Source organism: Trachurus japonicus, chromosome 16 (assembly GCF_045865225.1).
Source record: "Trachurus japonicus isolate A0001 chromosome 16, Traja_1.0".
Taxonomy (NCBI): domain Eukaryota; kingdom Metazoa; phylum Chordata; class Actinopteri; order Carangiformes; family Carangidae; genus Trachurus; species Trachurus japonicus.
Genome location: NC_140922.1, coordinates 32,499,634 through 32,519,567, shown reverse-complemented (window position 1 = coordinate 32,519,567; position 19,934 = coordinate 32,499,634). Strand labels below are relative to the sequence as shown.

At 39.9% G+C, this 19,934-nt stretch overlaps 1 protein-coding gene and 1 long non-coding RNA gene across 6 annotated transcripts in view; one reads left to right on the top strand and one right to left on the bottom strand.

Annotated features, from left to right (window-relative positions):
* Positions 1–196: 196 nt before the first annotated feature.
* On the bottom strand, positions 197–1,928 carry LOC146972688 (uncharacterized). The gene is made up of 3 exons (XR_015037901.1): positions 1,591–1,928; positions 588–657; positions 197–437 (listed from the first exon to the last, which is right to left on the bottom strand). It is a non-coding gene; the product is annotated as an uncharacterized LOC146972688 (long non-coding RNA).
* A 7,745-nt stretch (positions 1,929–9,673) lies between these two features.
* Positions 9,674–19,934, top strand: part of LOC146972686 (sorcin-like) — a 71,785-nt gene continuing 61,524 nt past the window's right edge. For 2 of the 5 annotated variants that reach the window (XM_085803094.1, XM_085803093.1), the window contains exons 1-7: positions 9,674–9,932; positions 12,983–13,024; positions 13,194–13,263; positions 14,083–14,126; positions 14,296–14,443; positions 15,973–16,086; positions 18,177–18,235. In XM_085803094.1, the coding sequence (XP_085659220.1) occupies positions 9,888–9,932; positions 12,983–13,024; positions 13,194–13,263; positions 14,083–14,126; positions 14,296–14,443; positions 15,973–16,086; positions 18,177–18,235 (522 nt within the window). In that variant the 5' untranslated portion in view covers positions 9,674–9,887. Of the gene's footprint in view, positions 9,933–12,982; positions 13,025–13,193; positions 13,264–14,082; positions 14,127–14,295; positions 14,444–15,972; positions 16,087–18,176; positions 18,236–18,921; positions 19,263–19,934 lie in introns of those variants that run through there. The other 3 variants (XM_085803096.1, XM_085803095.1, XM_085803092.1) reach the window with 2 other exon arrangements.

The window sequence follows — 19,934 nt, the reverse complement described above, 5'->3', positions numbered from 1 at the left end:
ATATTATATTATATTATATTATATTATATTATATTATATTATATTATATTATATTAGCCTATATATCTAATTTGGTAGTGCTTTTATTTACAAAAAAAGAAGCATAAGAAAGACACACATAACAGCTGGTAGTTGAAGTTCACTTACTGTTTTTTTTTTTTTTTTTACTTCCTTTCAGTTATATTATATCATATTATATCTTATTTGGTATAGCGGATTTTATTTACAAAAAGAAGCATAGGAAAGACACGCATATAACAGTCATATAGGGTAAACAGATAAAGCACAAGCAAATCTGACAATAATGTTTACAATATCTTTGTTTACAGTTTATACGGTCTGAACTGGACACACTTATAAATCACGCAGCCAAGGTTCATGTCGGGTACAGATGGTCGTCAGGATGCAGCAGATCTTCTGTATATATGTCCTCTGTTCTGAGGAGAGAACAGAAAACACACATGTTTTTTTTAAAACCACACGTGTTTGTATGATTGTGGTCGCACTTTATCTCTATAATCTGTACAATTAATAGAAATGTTGAAAGAACACATTGTATTAAAGGTACAGGCTGATTAATTTCTTACATTATTTCCACAGTGTCTTCAACAGCAACTTCCTCCACCACCTCCACTCCCACCACCATGTTTGTCCTCACTGCATCAGGCAAAGAATATTATTATGTTCGGCCCTACTTGTAATATTATCGGAGTGCACATGTGTTTAAAAGGAAAGTTCAACATTTTGGCAAATTGGCCCATTTGCCATAATCCCTATAGGCATAGCAGTAGGTTTGTTACCTTTAAAGGGACAACGAGGAGTTTCTATTTGGTTATAAAAAAGTCTCATGTTAATGTGGATGAATCTACGCTACCCACACTTGTTAATGGGCTCATTTTCGATAAATATATTGTTTTTGTTATTATTAGTGGTGGTGGAGATGCTGGTCGAGCCAACCAGCGTTTCTTTACTTTAGGTTTCGTGGCGAGTCATGAGAATAACGCCGCCTAATCGCCGTTTATGGTCGGAACTACGGCGGTACGTGATCGTCTTCCAACCTCTGACTTTAATTCTTGATGAATGAAAACATGAGTCTGTCTTGCGCCGGTCAAAGAATTTCACGGTGCGCGGAGGCTCATAAATGTAGTGTGAAAACACTTAGCTTTTCCAAAACTCCTCGTTGTCCCTTTAATTGTCGGTGCAAGCTATTTTTAGAATGGCGGAGCGGAGCCGTGAGCTGCTCAGAGCTACGCTACGGAGGCTCATGGGATTTCTTGGTTTCCCTCATCAAACTCATCAAATACACAATCCAACAACTCCAAAACGCTCTGGTGGACAAGTTGTGACCTGCACATTCACCACGCTATGAGATAATAACACAACGTTACCACACAGAGTTGTTTTAGAGGGAAATACAGAGACTGTTGATGAAAAACTGTCCCCGACAGCAGTTTTTACCTCGAAAACAACTCTGAACTTACTCCTAACAAACTCTTAAGACGACAGGGATTATGGCAATGGGCCAATTTTCCAAAATGTTGAACTATCCCTTTAATTTACAGGGGGGAAACAGTAGAAACATTCACTCACATCCATAGTAAACATAAGGAGACCCAGGCCAGCAGGGGCCCGGGGCTTCTGGCTCCCTCTGCCCATAAACACACACACATCCCTGGGTGTCGACGAGCGGAGCCTCCCAGCAGCAGCCGCCGACGACAACCCGCTGGGATACGTCTCCATGGTTACAGACAACCAGCGGCTGCTCCGAGGGAGGAAGAGGAGGAGGAGGAGGAGGAGGAGGAGGAGCACCGGGCCGTCTGCAGGACATCCCAGAGTGGACGGGGACACCGGAGATGGACCACTGGGCTTCAGCTGACTCCTGACTGATGACCTCACCTGCACAGGTGCAGAGAAGCAGAGTTATTATGGGATAGAGCTGGGATATGAAACTGTGTGTTGGACAATCCTCTCTAATTTCTTTCTTGCATTACCAAAATTTTATATTTGTTTGCAGGTACAAGGAGGTCAAGCAGGGATAGTTTGCTCCTGAACAGCTTCAAAACTTTTAAATCGTGCACTTAATTTTTATGTAAGTTAAAGGGATAGTTCAGTTTTTTGAAGTGGGGGTTGTATGAGGTAAAAAATAGCCACTAATATCTGCTGATTAATTGTCCCTGTGTCTCGGTGCAGCGTGATGCGCCGGTGTTTCTCATTGGGGAGGAGCAGAGACCTTTCTACTGCAGATATTATACTTAAAGGTTGACTATGTAGAATTACAAGAAAAACAACAGAAAAAGAATTCCAGCAGTCGATTGCCAGACCGTTGCTAGGCAAAACGGGCCGTTGCTAGGGACTCCGCTCTGAACAGAGGACAGCAGAGGAGGAGAGCTAAGCAGGATATTTACCTTATGTTTCATTTTTACCGTCATTAACAGCATAATAAATGATTTGTAGCTTGTTACAGGGACAGTGGAGGCTCTCTGCCTTCACACCGCTGCTGCTCAGAGCCTCAGAGCCTCAGAGCCTCCGCTGTCACTGCTCTCGTCAAGTTGGAAAAAAAAAAAAAAAAAGGAGCTCCGTGGCACCGAAAGTCCGCGGAGATAAACGTGTTTATGACAGATAAGACTACACAAATACACCCATCCTAACAAGTATATGATGATCCATTGATCCACCGATTGATTATTAACCCCTTCAGACCCGCATTTTTTTGGCTGAGCAAAAAAATTTTTTTTTTATGTATTCTGACTCCTCTCAAACATAAAAACAAAGTGGAAAAAAAACATTTTTGCTAACTCATGTTTTTAATAGTATTTTTTCATGTCCATTCCAATGGACGCCAGGACTAAACGGCTGTAAAATGTCAGAAAAACTTAAGAAAAATAAGGTTGTGTTTTTCCACATAGTAATCAATCAGTTATGACCTAAACATCTGGAACTGGATGTTTGCATGGTTTTGAGTTTGTGTGCAGTTCTAAACATGTACATCAACTTGATAGAAGCCTGCAAGAAGAGAGGAGGATGTCGCACTTGTCACAAAAGATGCGTTTTTTCATATAGTCTTCATCTGTTGCCTCGTTGTTTTCATCATAATCTGGCATGTCAACCATGTCATACTGTACTTTAGGTAGAATATAGGTACAGTGGCAAGAAATAGTATGAACCCTTTGGAATTTCCTAGTTTTCTGCATTAATTGCTTTGCTTTCCATTGCAGGCCTGACGTTTGCCACTCCACAACACTAATGGGGAAATATTTTGTCGACTGTTGAAACTAAGATTTAATTTTTTGTATTTATTTTTTAAAGTAAAAGTTTATCAAGACTTCCTACAGGATAATGTCAGGGTGGCTGTCCACTAGCTGAATTCAGTAGAATAGCGTGATGCAGCAGGACAATGAGCCTAAACATTGAAGTAAATCTACAACCTAGATAATCTAGAGTAGCTTCAAAAAAAGAAAATCCACCTTTGGGAGTGGCCCAGTCAGAGCCCAGACCTGAATCCAATAGGGATGCTATGGAATGACCTCCATTCACACCAGACATCCTAAGAACATGGCTGAGCTGAAGCAGTTCTGTAAGGACCAATGGTGTTGTGCAGTTCTGATCTGCAGCTACAGGAAACGTTTGGTTGAGGTTTTTGCTGCCAAAGGAGGTTCAACCATGTATTAAATCCAAGGGTTCACTTACTTCTTCCACCTGCTCTGTGAATGTTTATTGGACATGTTCAATGAAGACATGAAATATTATAATTGTGTGGAATTAGGTTAAGCACATCGTGTTTGTTTATACTTGTGACTTAGATGTAGATCGGATCACATTGAATGGCTAATTAATGCAGAAAACTAAGAAATTCCATATTTTTTCTTGCCACTGTATACAGTATATTGTTTGATGTCTTCATAGGGTCTATGGGATGATCCTCATCAATTGGAGCATTCTAAAAAGGATGTGCCCATGATTGTAGTGAATGGCCTGTGACGCCACTTGATTTCTTCCTTCCTTGCTACTGTCATCTCCTCCTGTCCTCCTCTTTCACTATACTGTCTGTCTCCTCTATCTCAATCTCATCTGCCACATAAGTTCTTCTGGCATGCATGTACTATAACCTCTCCACTGTCCCTCTCTGAATCTAAAAACAAAACAATCACATTTGAACTCATTTTATGTATTCTCACTCTCAAATACTTATCCATTCCATTTAGATAAGACATTAAATTGATGAAAACCACATACTAAGAATTAAAAACTGTCTTAATTTCTAAACTTAGGCCTACCACCTATCTCACTCCTGGTAACATCCTCCTCATTGCCTGAATTCAAGGAGTCAAGTTCAGATTTACAGGACGTTTAAGGGAGTCTTTGACACTCATTATGATGATTATGAGAACATTATGAACAAAAAATATATATTAATAAAAATGTTATAATCATGAATAAATAAACTGTTACACCATGCTTTACCAATGAAAAGCTTACAGGTATTTTGTTTCTTTATATACTGACACTAAGCATTTGAGTGTTGGCTTACCTCGCCTAACTCCTGATGTCCACTGCAATGGACATTGGACTTTGAAAAAAATCCTACAAATTAATGATATGATATTTGTTTAAAATAACTTCAAATATTATGACTTGTAACAGTTAAAAGTATACTGACAGCAAATTGCTTTGGCCAGCATGAACATAAATTTATATTTTTGACTGAAAATGGGCGCTTCCTCCTCCCTCTCTGCAGTCGGTCCACCATGCTTGTCTTGTCCGATGTCTGTCACTCTCTCAGAGTGTGCTCAAAGTCATAACATGATTGTGGTTGGATAATCAGGACCCAATCAGTAACTAGCATTGCTGACATCATTGAATTACAGAGTATTTATTTGTTTAGAGACAGAAATATGTCATGTCCATTCCAATGGACGCAGGGTCTGAAGGGGTTAAAAAGGCTTGGTTGGAAACAAACGCATCCGACCGGGAGGAGGCAGGCAAACAGCGGAGAACTGAGCCACATGTCGGCTACAGGCAGGTACGAATGTAAACAGAACGCTGACAGAAAGTCATTGTCGAGCCCGTCAAAAAAATTAAAAATAATAATTCAGACTAAAAAAAATTTTTTTATGGAAAAGCAATACTTTCATTCTGTACCCCTCTAAAGGCCCCATGGATGTATTATTTTTGAAAAAATATAGCTTTTAATAAATATTCTACATATTCAACCTTTAATTGACATTTGTAGCTCATGCAACTCCACTTCAAAAAAGCGGAACTATCCCTTTAAGTTATACTCCTGTACTGTTGCCTGCTTGTTGACCTCTCAACTAATTTTTTTCTTGCATTACAAAAATGTTATATCCATGTTTGAAGGTACAAAAAGGAGGTGTTGTGCTGTGCGTAGCCTGAACAACTTTAAAACTCTTAAATCGTGCACTTAATTTTTACGTAAGTTAAAGGGACAGTTCCATTTTTTTGAAGTGGGGTTGTATTAGGTACAAATAGTATAATATCTGCTGATTAATTGTCCCTCATTCACAACAGTGTTACTGCCTGTGTCTCGGTGCAGCGTGATTTGCCATTTGTACCCCATACAACCCCATTTCAAAAAAGCTGGACTATCCCTTTAAGTTATACTCCTGTACTTGGTCAAGTGACTTTCGCCTGATAGCACCAATGTTGTTATAGGCACTTCATATTGTATTTTATACTCCTGTACCTTTCAGTCAGGTGATTGTGGGCCTATCCATGGTGGCAAATTCTCTTTTTTTATTGCCTTTTATTGATCGTATTTATTTACTCTATCTTTTTATTAGGTTTTAAAGCAGAAGTAAGGGCGACTTGTCCACCGTCTCGAGGGAAGATCAAACATAACATCAAGGTCAGAGGTGTGTGGGAGAAGGAGTTGTCGGTAACCATAGATGAAGAAAAGTGGGATACCATTTGGTCTCTTGCAAAAAGGATTTCAATTTGTACTTGGACAAGAGCAATACAACTTAAGATTTTACACAGATTACATATCCCCTCACCACAGGCGCCTCTTCAACCGCTCTCTTTCCCCTTTGTGTCTCAAGTGTAAAACTGATGTGGGAACTTTAACTCATTGTTTCATGGGTTTGTCATAAACTTCAAAGATATTGGGTTGAAATTATAAGTGAAATGGAGAGAATTTTTCACATTAATATAGAAATGGATCCCATATCCCTGGTTCTAGGTTTGTTTTGTTGCTGTGTGTCTAGTTTTGTAGACACTGTTTTGTTGAATGTAAACAAAAACTGCAATAAAAACAATGAAGAAAAAAAAAAAAAAAGCAGAAGTAAGCGATCTGGTGGTTTGCGGCTTCGTCAGCCGATGGAGTTAGCAGTCCCCGCCCTCGTCCCTACGTCACCACATTCACGCGCATCCCTTGGCTGCAAGGACCGCCCCTTTATGCCGTTCTCTCTCCTCATTGGATAAAGGTTGTAGGATACAAGGAAAGTTTTCTCCTCGGCTCAGAGCAGAGTGACTGACAGACCCGTGTTTCAGACCAAACACTCTATAGAAGTGATTGCTGTCAGAAGATATAACTATTTAAGACTTATATTAACACAAATATTCCGCTTACTTTTGCTTTAACAATGTTGTCTACTGTCTTATTGTCCTAATCCATGAGCTGTAACTCCCTTCATCTCAGAGTTGTTGTGTTTTTTGTCTTATAAATCTCCAATAATAGAAAAAAAGATGTAGATCTATTAGTGCAGGTTATGTTTATTGATAATTTTCCACTGTAAACATAAATCAGCGGTCTGTGGCTGTTTGATGCAGGGTGTTGTTGGCTGTCACGGCTGAATCATGTGTCTAATCCTTCTGTTTCCTCTATACCTGCTGATTTAGACCCTGCTGGGTTTGGACAGGGACTGTGGTCACCAGTCAACTGCTTATACAACTGCTTACACAGGCAAACACACACACACACACACACACACACACACACACACACACACACACACACGAAATGCATGCACAAAGAGGAGGTAGTGCAGACAAAAACAAGCATTCAGGGATGGTTTTGATGTAGGAGCTGCGGCTGAACAACAGATTTTTTATTCCAACACAAAAAACAAATGAAAGCCGAACAGCATCTGAAACAGTCACAGACATCTCTGCTTGAAAAGGTCCAGATTAAAGGTTTATATTCATCAAATGAGATCACATTTTGTGGAAAAAGCGTTTTCCTATACGTTTTGATGAATTAATAGGCTAATCAGCAAATTCTGCTGTTTTTACTGCAGCAACAACTTGTTTTGTGTGATGGGTGTTCGTTATATATTCTAGGATTGCTCTCCTCTTCCCGCATTAGATGGCCAACGCAGCAGGGTTGTGTGATCCTAGGTTGAATAAACACAGACTCCCCATTGTTTGCTCTCTCTCTCTCTCTGTCTCTCTCTCTCTCTGTCTCTCTCTCTCTCACACACACACACACACACACACACACACACACACACAAACACTCTCAGATGTTATATAAAATACATAAAAAAATGTGTTTTTAGAAAGGTACGACGGAGTATTAGGGCCGCATTGAGAAAAAAAACACAAACTTCGAGAATAAAGTCATAAATTTATATTTATTCTCGAAGTTTGTGATTTTTTTATCTGTCAATGTGGCCCTTATACTCTGTCGTAAGGCGATAATAGTGTCTGACGTTTTTTGTTTTGTTTTTGATTTTTGATTTTTGTTGTTTTGCTTTGGGTTTTTTTTCATAAGCTTAAGTATTGTGTTGTATCTGCAAATCTTTAAACTCTTTATTTCTGTATCTGGATATTTGTAGTGTGGTTTTAGTGTGTTTTTCATGTTTCTTTTGTTTTTTACTCAGTATATTTTTACTATATTTGTAATGTGCTGGGCCCCAGGAAGAATAACCATTGCTTATATAATGAAGTAATGGCTAATGTGGATCCTAATAAACTCATAAACTCACCCCAGCCACTCACCTCCAAACACACACTTAGACTCAACCACATGCAGACTACTGATTTGCAGTTTTCATTTGAGTCGTTATCGTAATAAATAATTGTTATTCCATGAAATCATCATTTTGTCAACATGTGAATCAATGATGTCATCTTGCTCTGACCTGTGTGTGTGTAGCAGCAGACAGCAGGATGCTCTCCTGACTCCTCTTCCTCCTCCTCCTCTTCCTCCTGGTGGCTCCTCAGCGTTGAACCGAGGCTCGAAGGAGAAGGTCTGGGCGACCAAAGCCAACAGTCAGAATTCACTCTGTGCATCTTCACTGGTGTGAATGTGTGTGAGTGAGTGTATGTGTAAGTAAGTATGTGTGTGTGTGTGGTCCAGGTGGTGAGGTGAGGAGTCTCCGTCCCGTCCTCTCTGTCTCTCTCGCTCCCCGCTCCACCTCTGAAATGAAACATGGACGCTCAGAGGACAGGACACGGACACAGCAGGTGTGAGTGTGAGGGACGGAGCTGATTGGACAGCGATTCTTATAAACAATGATGTAATGCAGTAAGAATGAATCATACCTGTGCTTTGCAGAAGAAAACCACTGACTTGTATAGAAAAGTGCTATAATAGTTACTTTAATAGAAGTAATTGTTCTTATTTTGTTATTATAAGACGTGTTTTGGTGCAAAATACCTATGGGATTTCATATTATTGCAGTCTGACATGTTGGTTGTAGAGCACGATCAGCTCTTTACTCAGTTTCCTCTCTGCAGGACTGATGCCTGTCTGTAAAACGAAAAGTCAAAATGTCAACAAACTCCTAACAGCATCAAAAGTCATCAATGAATTATGTATTAAAGAATATGAATCAGCTCCATTAGTCTTTCAGTTTTGTGGTGGAGCTGTTATTAGTAGTTTTTGTGGTTATTGCCATCTCTATATGAGAGCACAGTTTATAGGAGCCTGTAGATGGGGCTTTATTATTGATAAAAATGAGATGTATAACAGCAACACAACACATGCTATGTAGATGTTTCTTTATTAAACCAAATGTATTTGTTGAAACTGTTAAAAAACATACTCACAGTTAATTATTATTGTCCGCAGATTGTGTAAGAAGTTACACATGTGGTCGTAGGTTGTATCCTGTAACCAGTTTATCAGGTTTAAACATGTATAGGCAGTGTACTTTGACCTTTAATAGAACCTGTTGAATTATATTCCCTTCATCTAATTAATGTTTCTTTTATTTCATCCTCTCTATAGCCTATATAATATACGCTACATATACCAGCCTAAATAACACTTCTCTAAAACAATGAACAGTAAGTGAAGTGACAGGAGGAGGGAGGCTGTTGCATTAGCTCATGTCTTGTACCAATTAAACTGAAATCTGAGTGTTGAGTTGCACATCTGGGTTTTATTACCTCATGCCATAGAGCTTTGTATTTTAAGCATAATTACTCATAAAAAATACAGAGCCGATTTTAGCCGAATTTTCTGGAGACACGTGGTCTGGACCAGGGAAGAACATACTAAAATTTGGGACAGATGCGATCAGTTTATGCGGTTTTTACTCGTTTTTCCCGTGAGGTCTGGTGTGCGTGTGTTTACAAGCATCCTGATTCCTGCTCTTCCGGTAGTAACCAGCGCTGCGATCCTATTGGTCGACACGGCGTCACGTGGTCGCTGCTGCTGGGAAGTCTATATAACACCATAACACACACACCGACCGTCCTGCAGAAGCTTTCTCACGCTCTCCTCTCCACAATAACTCACCAGTTTCGGATTTCTAAACGGATTTAACCCTCCTCGGTGCTTCCGGTTCTCCTTTCACCGTGTCTCCGTGGTTTTTGTTTTTTGTGGACATCCCATCGGACCAAGGGACACACCCTCGCTCGGAGTTGACGGGACATTCCTCCTTAGAATTAAATAAATAACTAATAATAATAAAAGGAAGATGGCCTATCCAGGATACGGCGCCGGTCCCGGTGGAGCCCCCGTGGTAAGACCCCGTTATTAACCCGTTAAATGATGACCAAACACCGGCTTGAAGCTCGGTAGGCTACGGTGTCCCAACCTGTGTCCCGGAAGTCAGTGGGAAGGGAACCATTCAAACTAGGTTTTTTTTTGTTTTTTTTATTCTTAGAAAGACACAAAGCTGCAGGTGTGTTGATATGTGTGTAAAGGTTAATGGTTAATCCACTTTATTATGATGATATAGTTATATTTTCACCAGTGTAGGCTAATAATCTAATGCACTTCACCTTCCACTGTAAATGAAAGGGAAACAAAACCAGAATCAGTTTGTTTGTGGTTAAAATTAGGTTTAAAAAAAAAAAGGTCTAAAACTGAAACAGGGCCCAGACCCGCAGAGAGTCTTTATAGTAGCAGGCTATGAAACCACATGTTGTTTCTGTTCAGGTTTCACTACTGTCTTCATCTCTTCAAACCTCAGCAGCCTCAGAAAGAGTCTGAAGAAGTTTGAGCTGTGCAGGAGTTTTTGCAAAAACACCAAGTTACTTTATCACTTTTTTATTTTGCATGAAAAAGACTCAACAGCAGAGGACAATACAGATCCATTAAACCTGTTAAAACTGCATGAATGAAGTTTTCTGCACATCCTGGACAAAGCTTATAATAAAAAACTTTTATATTTAATCACTTGTAATGTGAAGAAAACAAGTCTGAACCGACTAATGGAAAGTTAAAAGAATATTTAATTAACTTTATATATAAACACATCAACAATTAACATGATTGAAATGCAGTGAAATGTGTTTATCAGCTTTAGTTTAGTCCTGCTCTGTTTTAATCAATCATATTGGTATCAAATGAATTATAACGTGAACTAACGCTGGGCTGGTTTTTAATGGTGATTTTATTGAATTATTTGCTTTCTTAATTAACGGGTGTCTTCTCATTCAAGATTTTGTGTGTGTGTGAAGTCAAACAAACTTGTACATGACCTCTGGCCTCCTCTTGCCCCTCCCCGCCCTCTGGGTCAGAGGTATCAGCTGTAAAATATTAAACATCACACTAACTAAAGTCAAAGTAGATAATGTTTCACTTTTTTTTTTTTATCGTTAGTGCCGTTAAAGTTTCATGAAATAAAACAAAGAATACAGCTCTTAAAGTCATATCTGAGTTAAACAAATGTTCTTAATATTTAACTTTTAACTGTAACAGCTGGTGATGACCTTTCAAAATAAGAGTCTGTAGACTACAGTATTAAAACAGACACTTGTTGAGGATGTTGGTGCAGAATCTTATTTTGTAGGAAACTCTTTTATTTTTAGACTTTTCACAGAAGCAGTGAGAGGAATGTGCACTGATAACAGTCGTATAGGAAAAGACCCCACCCATCCTCACCCCCATTTATTGTACTTAAACACACACTCACACACACACACACTCATACCACACACTCAGCTGACTGTGATTATCAATGACTGTTGTGCTGTTGTGACGTTTAACAGACTCACACCCTGCACTGTTGATGTGTTGTGTGTTAAAATCAGATTATTATGAACAGACGACAAAGCTTCATCACCATTTGAATGAATCTTTATGGAAACAACACGATGAAGCAGCTGACAGGAATGTAAATGTGTGAAGGTTGAGTTTTTCTCTAATGGATATAGTGATGTAGGGGTAATCAATAATAAACCAATACCAAAACTGTTAATAACACTTTTGTTAATACTTTTGGATAAAATAGATGTTTAATGGGACGTTCTGGTGAGATATTGTTAAACTGATGCTGATTAATGAATGAAAACCAGATGATTGACCATTTTGATTCAAAGAGAATCTTGTTTTTTTTTGTCTTATATGATAATTAAATGATATTTGTTTGGATTTTAAGTGTTTATTAAAACAAACCTCTGTTTCTGTGGCGTTTTACACAAGTTTACAACGTTTTAATCTAAAAAAAAAATACGATGGAGTATTAGGGCCACATTGATAAATAAAAAAATCACAGACTTCGAGAATAAAGTTGCAAATGTACGACTTTAATCTCGTAAATTACAACTTTATTCTCGTAATGTTATGACTTTATTCTCGTAGGAAATGTACAACTTTATTCTCGTAAATTTATGACTTTATTCTCATAAATGTACAACTTAATCTCGTAAATCTATGACTTTATTCTCGTAAATGTACAACTTTATTCTCGTAAATTTATGACTTTATTCTCGTAAATGTACAACTTTATCTCGTAAATTTACGACTTTATTCTCGAAGTCTGTGTTTGTTTGGTTTTTTTCTCAATGTGGCCTTAAAGCAGAAGTAAGTGATATATTTGTGTTAATATAAGTCTTAAATAGTTGTATCTTCCGACAGCAATCACTTACATAGAGTGTTTGGTCTGAAACACGGGTCTGTCAGTCACTCTGCTCTGCTCTGAGCCGAGGAGAAAACTTTTCTCGTATCCTACAATTTTTATCCAATGAGGAGAGAGAACGGCATGCAGGGCTGTGTGTGCAGCCAAGGGATGCGCATGAATGTGGTGACGTAGGGACGAGGACCAATAGATCCATGACGAGGGCGGGGGCTGCTAACTCCGTCGGTTGACAAGACGTTATGGTGCGTTCAAGGCAACTCGTAACTCGTGTTTTTCCGACCTGTGAAGTCGTACCAGTTCGATCTGGTACGAGTTCACGGGTCAGAAGTTACGAGTGGCCGTTATAGTGACTTTCACAGGTAAAACAGGTCGGAGAAACACGAGTGGGTTGCCTGAAACGCTACAAAGTCGTAAGTCGTGACTTGAAGCTGTAATTTACGGTTTCAAAAGCCTGCCTGGAACGCAGCATTAGCCAAAACGACCGAGGATCGCTTACTTCTGCTTTAATACTCCGGCATAAAAAATGACTATTTGATTAATTTAGAAAAGGGTTCAAATTGATTTTCTGAAGTAAATTAGATTATTCAAGCTCGTTAATAGATTTCACAGATGATGTCGTGAGGATTTCACTAGTTAACAGTCAAACGACCACCATGTACAGTAGAATATTAAGACACTGAATGACTCTGTGTTTTGTGTCTGTGCAGCAGGATCCTCTGTACGGATACTTCCAAGCTGTAGCAGGACAGGTAACTCACCTGCACACACACACACACACACACACACACACACACACACACTGCACATTGTTCACCTTTGGAGTTATTGAGCCGGATCACTCAGCTCCAGTCAGCTGATCGATATCTGATCAATATCTGTTGTTGTGTGTGTGTGTGTGTGTGTGTGTGACTGTGACAGGACGGACAGATCTCAGCAGACGAGCTGCAGCGCTGCCTCACACAGTCGGGGATCTCCGGCTCCTACCAACGTAAGAGACACATAAAACACCTTAAAGGGATAGTTCAACATTTTTGGCAAATTGGCCCATTGCCATAATCCCTATAGTCATAGCAGTAGGTTCGTTACCTTTAATTGTCGGTGCAAGCTGTTTTTAGAACGGTGGAGCAGAGCCGTGAGCTGCTCAGAGCTACGCTACGGAGGCTCATTATGGGATTTCTTGGTTTCCCTCATCAAATACACAATCCAACAACTCCACAACGCTCTGGTGGACAAGTTATGAGCTGCACATTCACCACGCTATGAGATAATAACACAACGTTACCACACAGAGTTGTTTTAGAGGGAAATTCATGTAAAACCTCTGATGCGCGTTGCCTTCAGGGACAGTTTTTCATCATCAGTCTCTGAATTTCCCTCTAAAACAACTCTGTGTGGTAACGTTGTGTTATTATCTCATAGCGTGGTGAATGTGCAGGTCACAACTTGTCCACCAGAGCGTTGTGGAGTTGTTGGATTGTGTATTTGATGAGTTTGATGAGGGAAACCAAGAAATCCCATGAGCCTCCGTAGCGTAGCTCTGAGCAGCTCACGGCTCTGCTCCGCCGTTCTAAAAATAGCTTGCACCGACAATTAAAGGTAACGAACCTACTGCTATGACTATAGGGATTATGGCAATGGGCCAATTTGCCAAAATGTTGAACTATCCCTTTAAACCTGAAAATACAGAAATATAATGAAAATTTCCTCCTTATTTGTCTTTAGTTTTCTTCATGTACGTATATACTCTGCTGCAGCTCTGTCTCTTCCTCCTGAGTGTGAACTGATCAGTTTGTTTTTCTTTCTGCAGCTTTCAGTCTGGAAACCTGTCGGCTGATGATCGGCATGTTGGACGTATCCTTCACCTTCACACTAACACAAACACACTGTATGACATCACACACCACACAGGTCTAATGACACAAACCTCTACACACACACACACAGCTAGTTTCCCTCAGACCTCCCCAGTGTGTGTGAGTGTGTGTGAGTGTGTGTTATCTCCCTGACTGCTGCGTCTCAGAGGGACATGTCCGGCTCCATGGGCTTCACCGAGTTCAGGGAGCTGTCGCAGGTTCTCAACGGCTGGAAGAACACCTTCGCCTCCTACGACCGCGACCGCAGCGGCACGGTGGAGGCTCACGAGCTGCAGCAGGCCATCACCACCATGGGTACACACACACACACACACACACACACACACACACACACACACACACACACTGGTAAGGCAAGGCATCTTTATTTATATAGCACATTTCATACCAAGGCAACTCAATGTGCTTTACATAAAGACAAAACTTTTTCTTTTTTTTTAACCTTCCTGTTGTCCTCCTGGGTCAAAGAAGGAAGGACGAAGGGAAAGAAGGAAGGAAGGATGGCAGGAAGGAGAAAGGGAAAGATGGGAGGAAAGAAGGAAGGGGAAAAAGGAAGGAAAGAGGGAACAGATTGGGTCAATTGGGTATAAAAGGAAGGAAGGAAGGGAGGGAAAAAGGAAGCAAAGAAAGATTGAGGGAGGGAACAGATTTGTTCAAGGAAGAAGGAAGAAGGAAGGAAGGATGGATGGATGGATTGTGGAAAAAAGGAAGGAAAGAAAGATGGAAGGAGGCAACAGATTCGTTCAAGGAAGGAAGAAGGGAAAGAAGGGACGAAAGAAGGAAGGAAAGAAAGATGGAGGGAGGAATCAGATCAGGTCAATTGGATTAAAAGAGGAAGGAAGAAGAAGTAAGGATGAAGGGAAGGAAGGAAGGAAGGAAAGAAGGAAGGATGGAGGAAGAGAACAGATTGGGTCAATTTGACCCAGAAGGAGAGCAAACAGCATAAAAACAAAAAACTCAGAGTTAAAAGCAGGGGCAAAGAAGAATAAAAAAGTAAAATAAAAGAAAATAGATAAAGTTAAAAGTTCTTAAAAAGAGCTCAGCTATAAGCACAAAGAGAAATGTTTTTAACCTGGATTTAAGTTGGGGCTGATCTCAGGTCTGCTGGTAGTTTGTTCCAGTTGTGAGCAGCATCACAGCTAAATGCTGCTTCACCATGTCTGGTCTGAACTCTGAGCTCCACTATCTGACCTGAGTCAGTAGATCCAGGGTATCCGCGGGGTCTTGAAAAGTATTAAAAGGTGATAAATCAATTTTGGGAAAATTAAGACCCTTAAAAAGTATTAAAAAGTCTTTTCACGACTTTATAAAGTCTTAAATATTGAAGGTATTTTTTCTGAATTAGCTGTCCAAGAGTTTGAGTTGTAAAAAACATTGCGGAAGTGTATGAATTTATTTGTTTTATTAAAAAACAAAGATGAACCGGTTCATGAAAAAGAAAAGAAGATTGTTGTTTTTGTTTTTTTGAGAGTTGAGCAATGTTTTTTTTGATAAACTTTGCCTTTGATTTATTATCCCAGCCTTTTTTGAATTCTGTTGTATCATAGTGGTCTATAGTCTTTATCACAAAAACTAAAACTGTTCAGATAAAAGTGTCACTGATGTAAATGGTTACAGCTTGAAGCGGCGGTGAGGTATTAAAAAATATTGAGAAGGTCTTGAAAAAGTCTTAAAAAGGTTTTAAAATTAACTTCAAGATTCCTGTATAAACCCTGAGATCTCAGAGCTCTACTGGGTTTAGACTCTACTAACATGTCATTCACTGGTGTTTCACTTCTCTAACGTTGTTGTTGTTGTTGTTGTTGTTGTTGTTGCTGCTGCAGGTTATAACCTGAGCCCTCAGGCCATGAACTGCATCATGAAGCGGTACAGCCTCCACGGACGCATCCCCTTCGACGAGTTCGTCAGCTGCTGCGTCCGACTGCGAGCTCTGACCGGTGAGTCTTAATAAATAGGAAGAGGAGGGGGGAAAGAGGAGGGAGGAAAGAGGAGGAGGAGCAGACCGACACCAACACAGAGAGGAGTCAAGACACTGACAGAGTTTTACTGGAGAAATGAATATATAAAGGAGCTGATGAGGGAGGAGGAGGAGGAGAAGAGGGAGGAGGGAGAGGAGGGAGAGGAGGGAGGAGGAGGAAGAGGAAGAGGAGAAGGGAGGATGAGGAGAAGGGAAGGAGGAGGAGAAGGGAAGGAGGAGGAAGAGGAGAGGGGAGAGGAGGAGGAGGGAGGAAGGAGGAGAAGGGAGGAGGAAGAGGAGGAAAAGGAAAAGAGAAGGAAGAAGAGGAGGGATGAGCAAGAAGAAGAAGAGGAGAAGGGAGGAGGAAGCGGAGGGAGGAAGGGGAGGAGGAAGGAGGGAGGATGAGGAAGAAGAAGAGGAGGGGGAGGAGGAGAAGGGAGTAGAGAGGAGGAGGAGGGAGGGGAGGAAGAGGAGGGAAGGAGGAGGGAAGAGGAGGGAGGAGGAAGAGGAGAAGGGAGGAGGAAGCGGAGGGAGGAAGAGGAAGAAGGGAGGATGAGGGAGGAGGAGGGGAAGAAGAGGAGGAAGGAGAGAGGAGGGAGGAAGAGGAGGAGGGATGAGGAGGAGGAAGAGGAGGGAGGAAAAGGAAGAAAGGAGAATGAGGAAGAGGAGGGAGGAGGAGGAGGAAGAGGAGAGGACGAGGAGGGATGAGGAGGAGGAGGGAGGAGGAAGAGGAGGGAGGAGGAGGAGGAAGAGAAGGGAGAAAGGAGGGAGTAGAGAGGAGGAGGAGGGAGAAGGTGGAGGGAGGTGGAAGAAAGGAGGAGAAGGAAGAAGGGAAGGAGGAGGAAAAGGGAGGAGGAGGAGAGAGGAGGGAGGAGTAGGAAGCGGGGGTAGGAGGGAAGATGAGAGAGGAGGAGGAAGGAGGAGGAGTTTGCATTCATATTCCAAATACTAAAATCCATCAATGCAATTAATCCCCCATTCAATAGAAAAATAAAAAATACATTTATTAGACAGTGTAGTTAATAATTGTTAAAACTTGATCAATCCATTCATTGTCAAAATATAGTGAGCAGCATCACTGAAGAGATAATAAAATAAATCCTGAACATCCCGAGGATTTAAAACACCAACACAGAAGCTGATGTCCACATACAGACCGGCCACTAGATGGAGGTCACAGCTCATCTACTGACGTTCACCAGGCGCTTGACTGAAGGACCGAGGCTCAACAGACAGAGGAGGCAGCTTATAAAGACAAAGTTTACTGTTGTTCACACTGAGGACAAACTACTGACGTCTGTGCTGCAGGAACCAACAGTCAAAACAATCAAAATCAGCGGAGAAAGATATATTTTGCTTTTTTGTTTGTGACTTTTCACAACAGAAACAACCATCACATGTAACGTCAGACCTGAAAATGACAATACAACAAGTGTAGAAGATGTTAGAGCTGCGCGATATGAAACTTACAGCTGCAACTAACGATTATTATCATTATCCATTAACCTGTCGATTATTTAAACGATTAATCGATTAGTTGTTTGGTCAATAAAATGTTAAAAAAAAATATTGAAAAATGTCAATCAGTGTTTCCCAAACCACCAGATGACGTCCTCAAATGTCTTGTTTTGTCCACAAACCAAAGAGAAACTCAGTTTATTGTCATAAAGAAACAAAGAAACCAGAAATATTCACATTTAAGAAGCTGAAATCAGAGAATTTTGACTTTTTTTTCTTAAAAAACTACTCGAGCCAATTGTTTGATTATCAGAATAGTTGAGGATTAAATTAATAACTGATTATTGTTCGATTAATCAATTAATTGTTGCAGCTCTAATGAAAATAACATGAGTGATTACCGGTATTATGGTTTTATATGAGCAGATGTTACTGATGTTGCACCAGTTCATGTGGTGCTGTTACAGAATAGATATGTTAGATACAGTATAATAAGTCTAGATATATCATATTTTAATCATGTATAGACATAGTGAGCAGTGTTCATGTTAAGTTGATCAGGTTTGAAAAAGTTAAATGAGTTAATGAACCGTGTGTGTGTCTTTATTTCAGACCATTTCCGGAGGAGAGACACGTCTCAGAGCGGCAGCGCTTCGTTTCAATACGACGACGTAAGTTGGTTTTCTTTCTTTTTTAAACTTTGACAGCGACTCAGAAACAGCAGCTGAACAGAGGTGTTGAACAGCTGAAGACGACAACAACAGCAGCAGCAGAGGTAGAAAACTCAGTCTCAGCTCCACCCACCACCAGTCCATAATAAACTAAACCACCTGCCACAAAAAACAGAGTCATACGCAGGAAACCTCTGAGGTTAACAGCCACAGTTTGTACCATCTAAATGTGAAAGTTTTAGTTGAGTGGGTGGAGTCCAGTTCCTGCTGCTATTATTATCGGCTTTCGTTCTGACTCGGTTCACTCACTTTGTTGAACTGAAAGTTTTCTTTTGAGCAACACAGTTTCTACCTGAAAACACGAGGACAGGTCAGAGCTTTAGAGCAAAAACACATAAACTATATAATACAGGAGATGGATGGATGGTACTTTATCGATCCCAGGAAGCTCAGACATCCAGTGTAACATGTTTAAAGAGAAACTGTACAATTTTTAGACCTTGTGTCTCAATGAGATAAATAAAATAAAATAAAAACCTCTTCAACTAATGTTTCTAAAAAAGAAAGTTCTGTCCTGGTCTCACTCAGTTTGCAGCTGTGAGGTTTTTACAGATGCATCAGTTTGTGTTTCATATGAACAAACATCAGATGAATGTGTGTAAATGTGAATCTGTTTCTGTGTCCAGTTCATCCAGGTCACCATGAGCATCTGAAGACGACGACACCAAACCACACATTTTTAAAATCCTCACACATTAACAACAGTCAGCCAGTTGTGTGTTTTTAACTTTTTCTTGTATAAACAATATTAAAGTGTCTTTGTCACATTCCATTTTATTATGAGCATTAAACACATCATGATAGTTATAACAGTAGAATAGTAACCAATAGTAACCACTAGAGGGCCCTGTGAACCTGTGGACTGAGTTTATGATCATGATCATTTACAGTGTTTTACCTCAGTAACTGTGTCAGCCTGAACATCTGGAACATGTATGAAACCATGAATAAACATGTGATATCACAGTGTGGTTTGTTTTTATGTTTTTTTTATTTGACACATCTGACAACACACAGGTGGTTAGAAAGACTCATGTTTCATGCAGACTAATGAACTCAGTTACACAGCTACATTTATCGCACAATCTCCACAAATAAAGAACATTAAAAGTGCTTTTAAATGTTTAGATTGGTTAAACAACCACTGAATTAAAGCAGAAACCTCTTAACTTAATGTGTTCCTAACTCGCTAGGTTTTCCTGTCATTCTTCTTCCTCAATGTGCCATTTTAATAGAGATTTAACAAAAAATATTCATTGGCTTTAAAAAAACAACATACACATTCACATCCCTTTGCATAAAACACATGATATACAAGTTATTGTACAAAATAATAATATTCAGATAGTGGTAAGAATCTTGAATGTTCTGATGCAGGCCTCCGGACGACGCCTCTTCCTTCCTGTTATGTTTTTTTTTTTTTTTTTTTTTTTTTTTTATTGAAGTAACTTCAACATACAAGGCACAATGGTAATGTATACATTCACAGTGCTGAATCAGCTATCTTGATCAATAAAGAACAAAAAGAAAAGAAAAGAGAACGTGAGGGTCTCAGTCCACAATAGTAAATAAGTCCAGCAAAGAAAATAACTTTAGGGCATTTTTGCTTTTCATGTAATACAAAGATTTTTTATACATT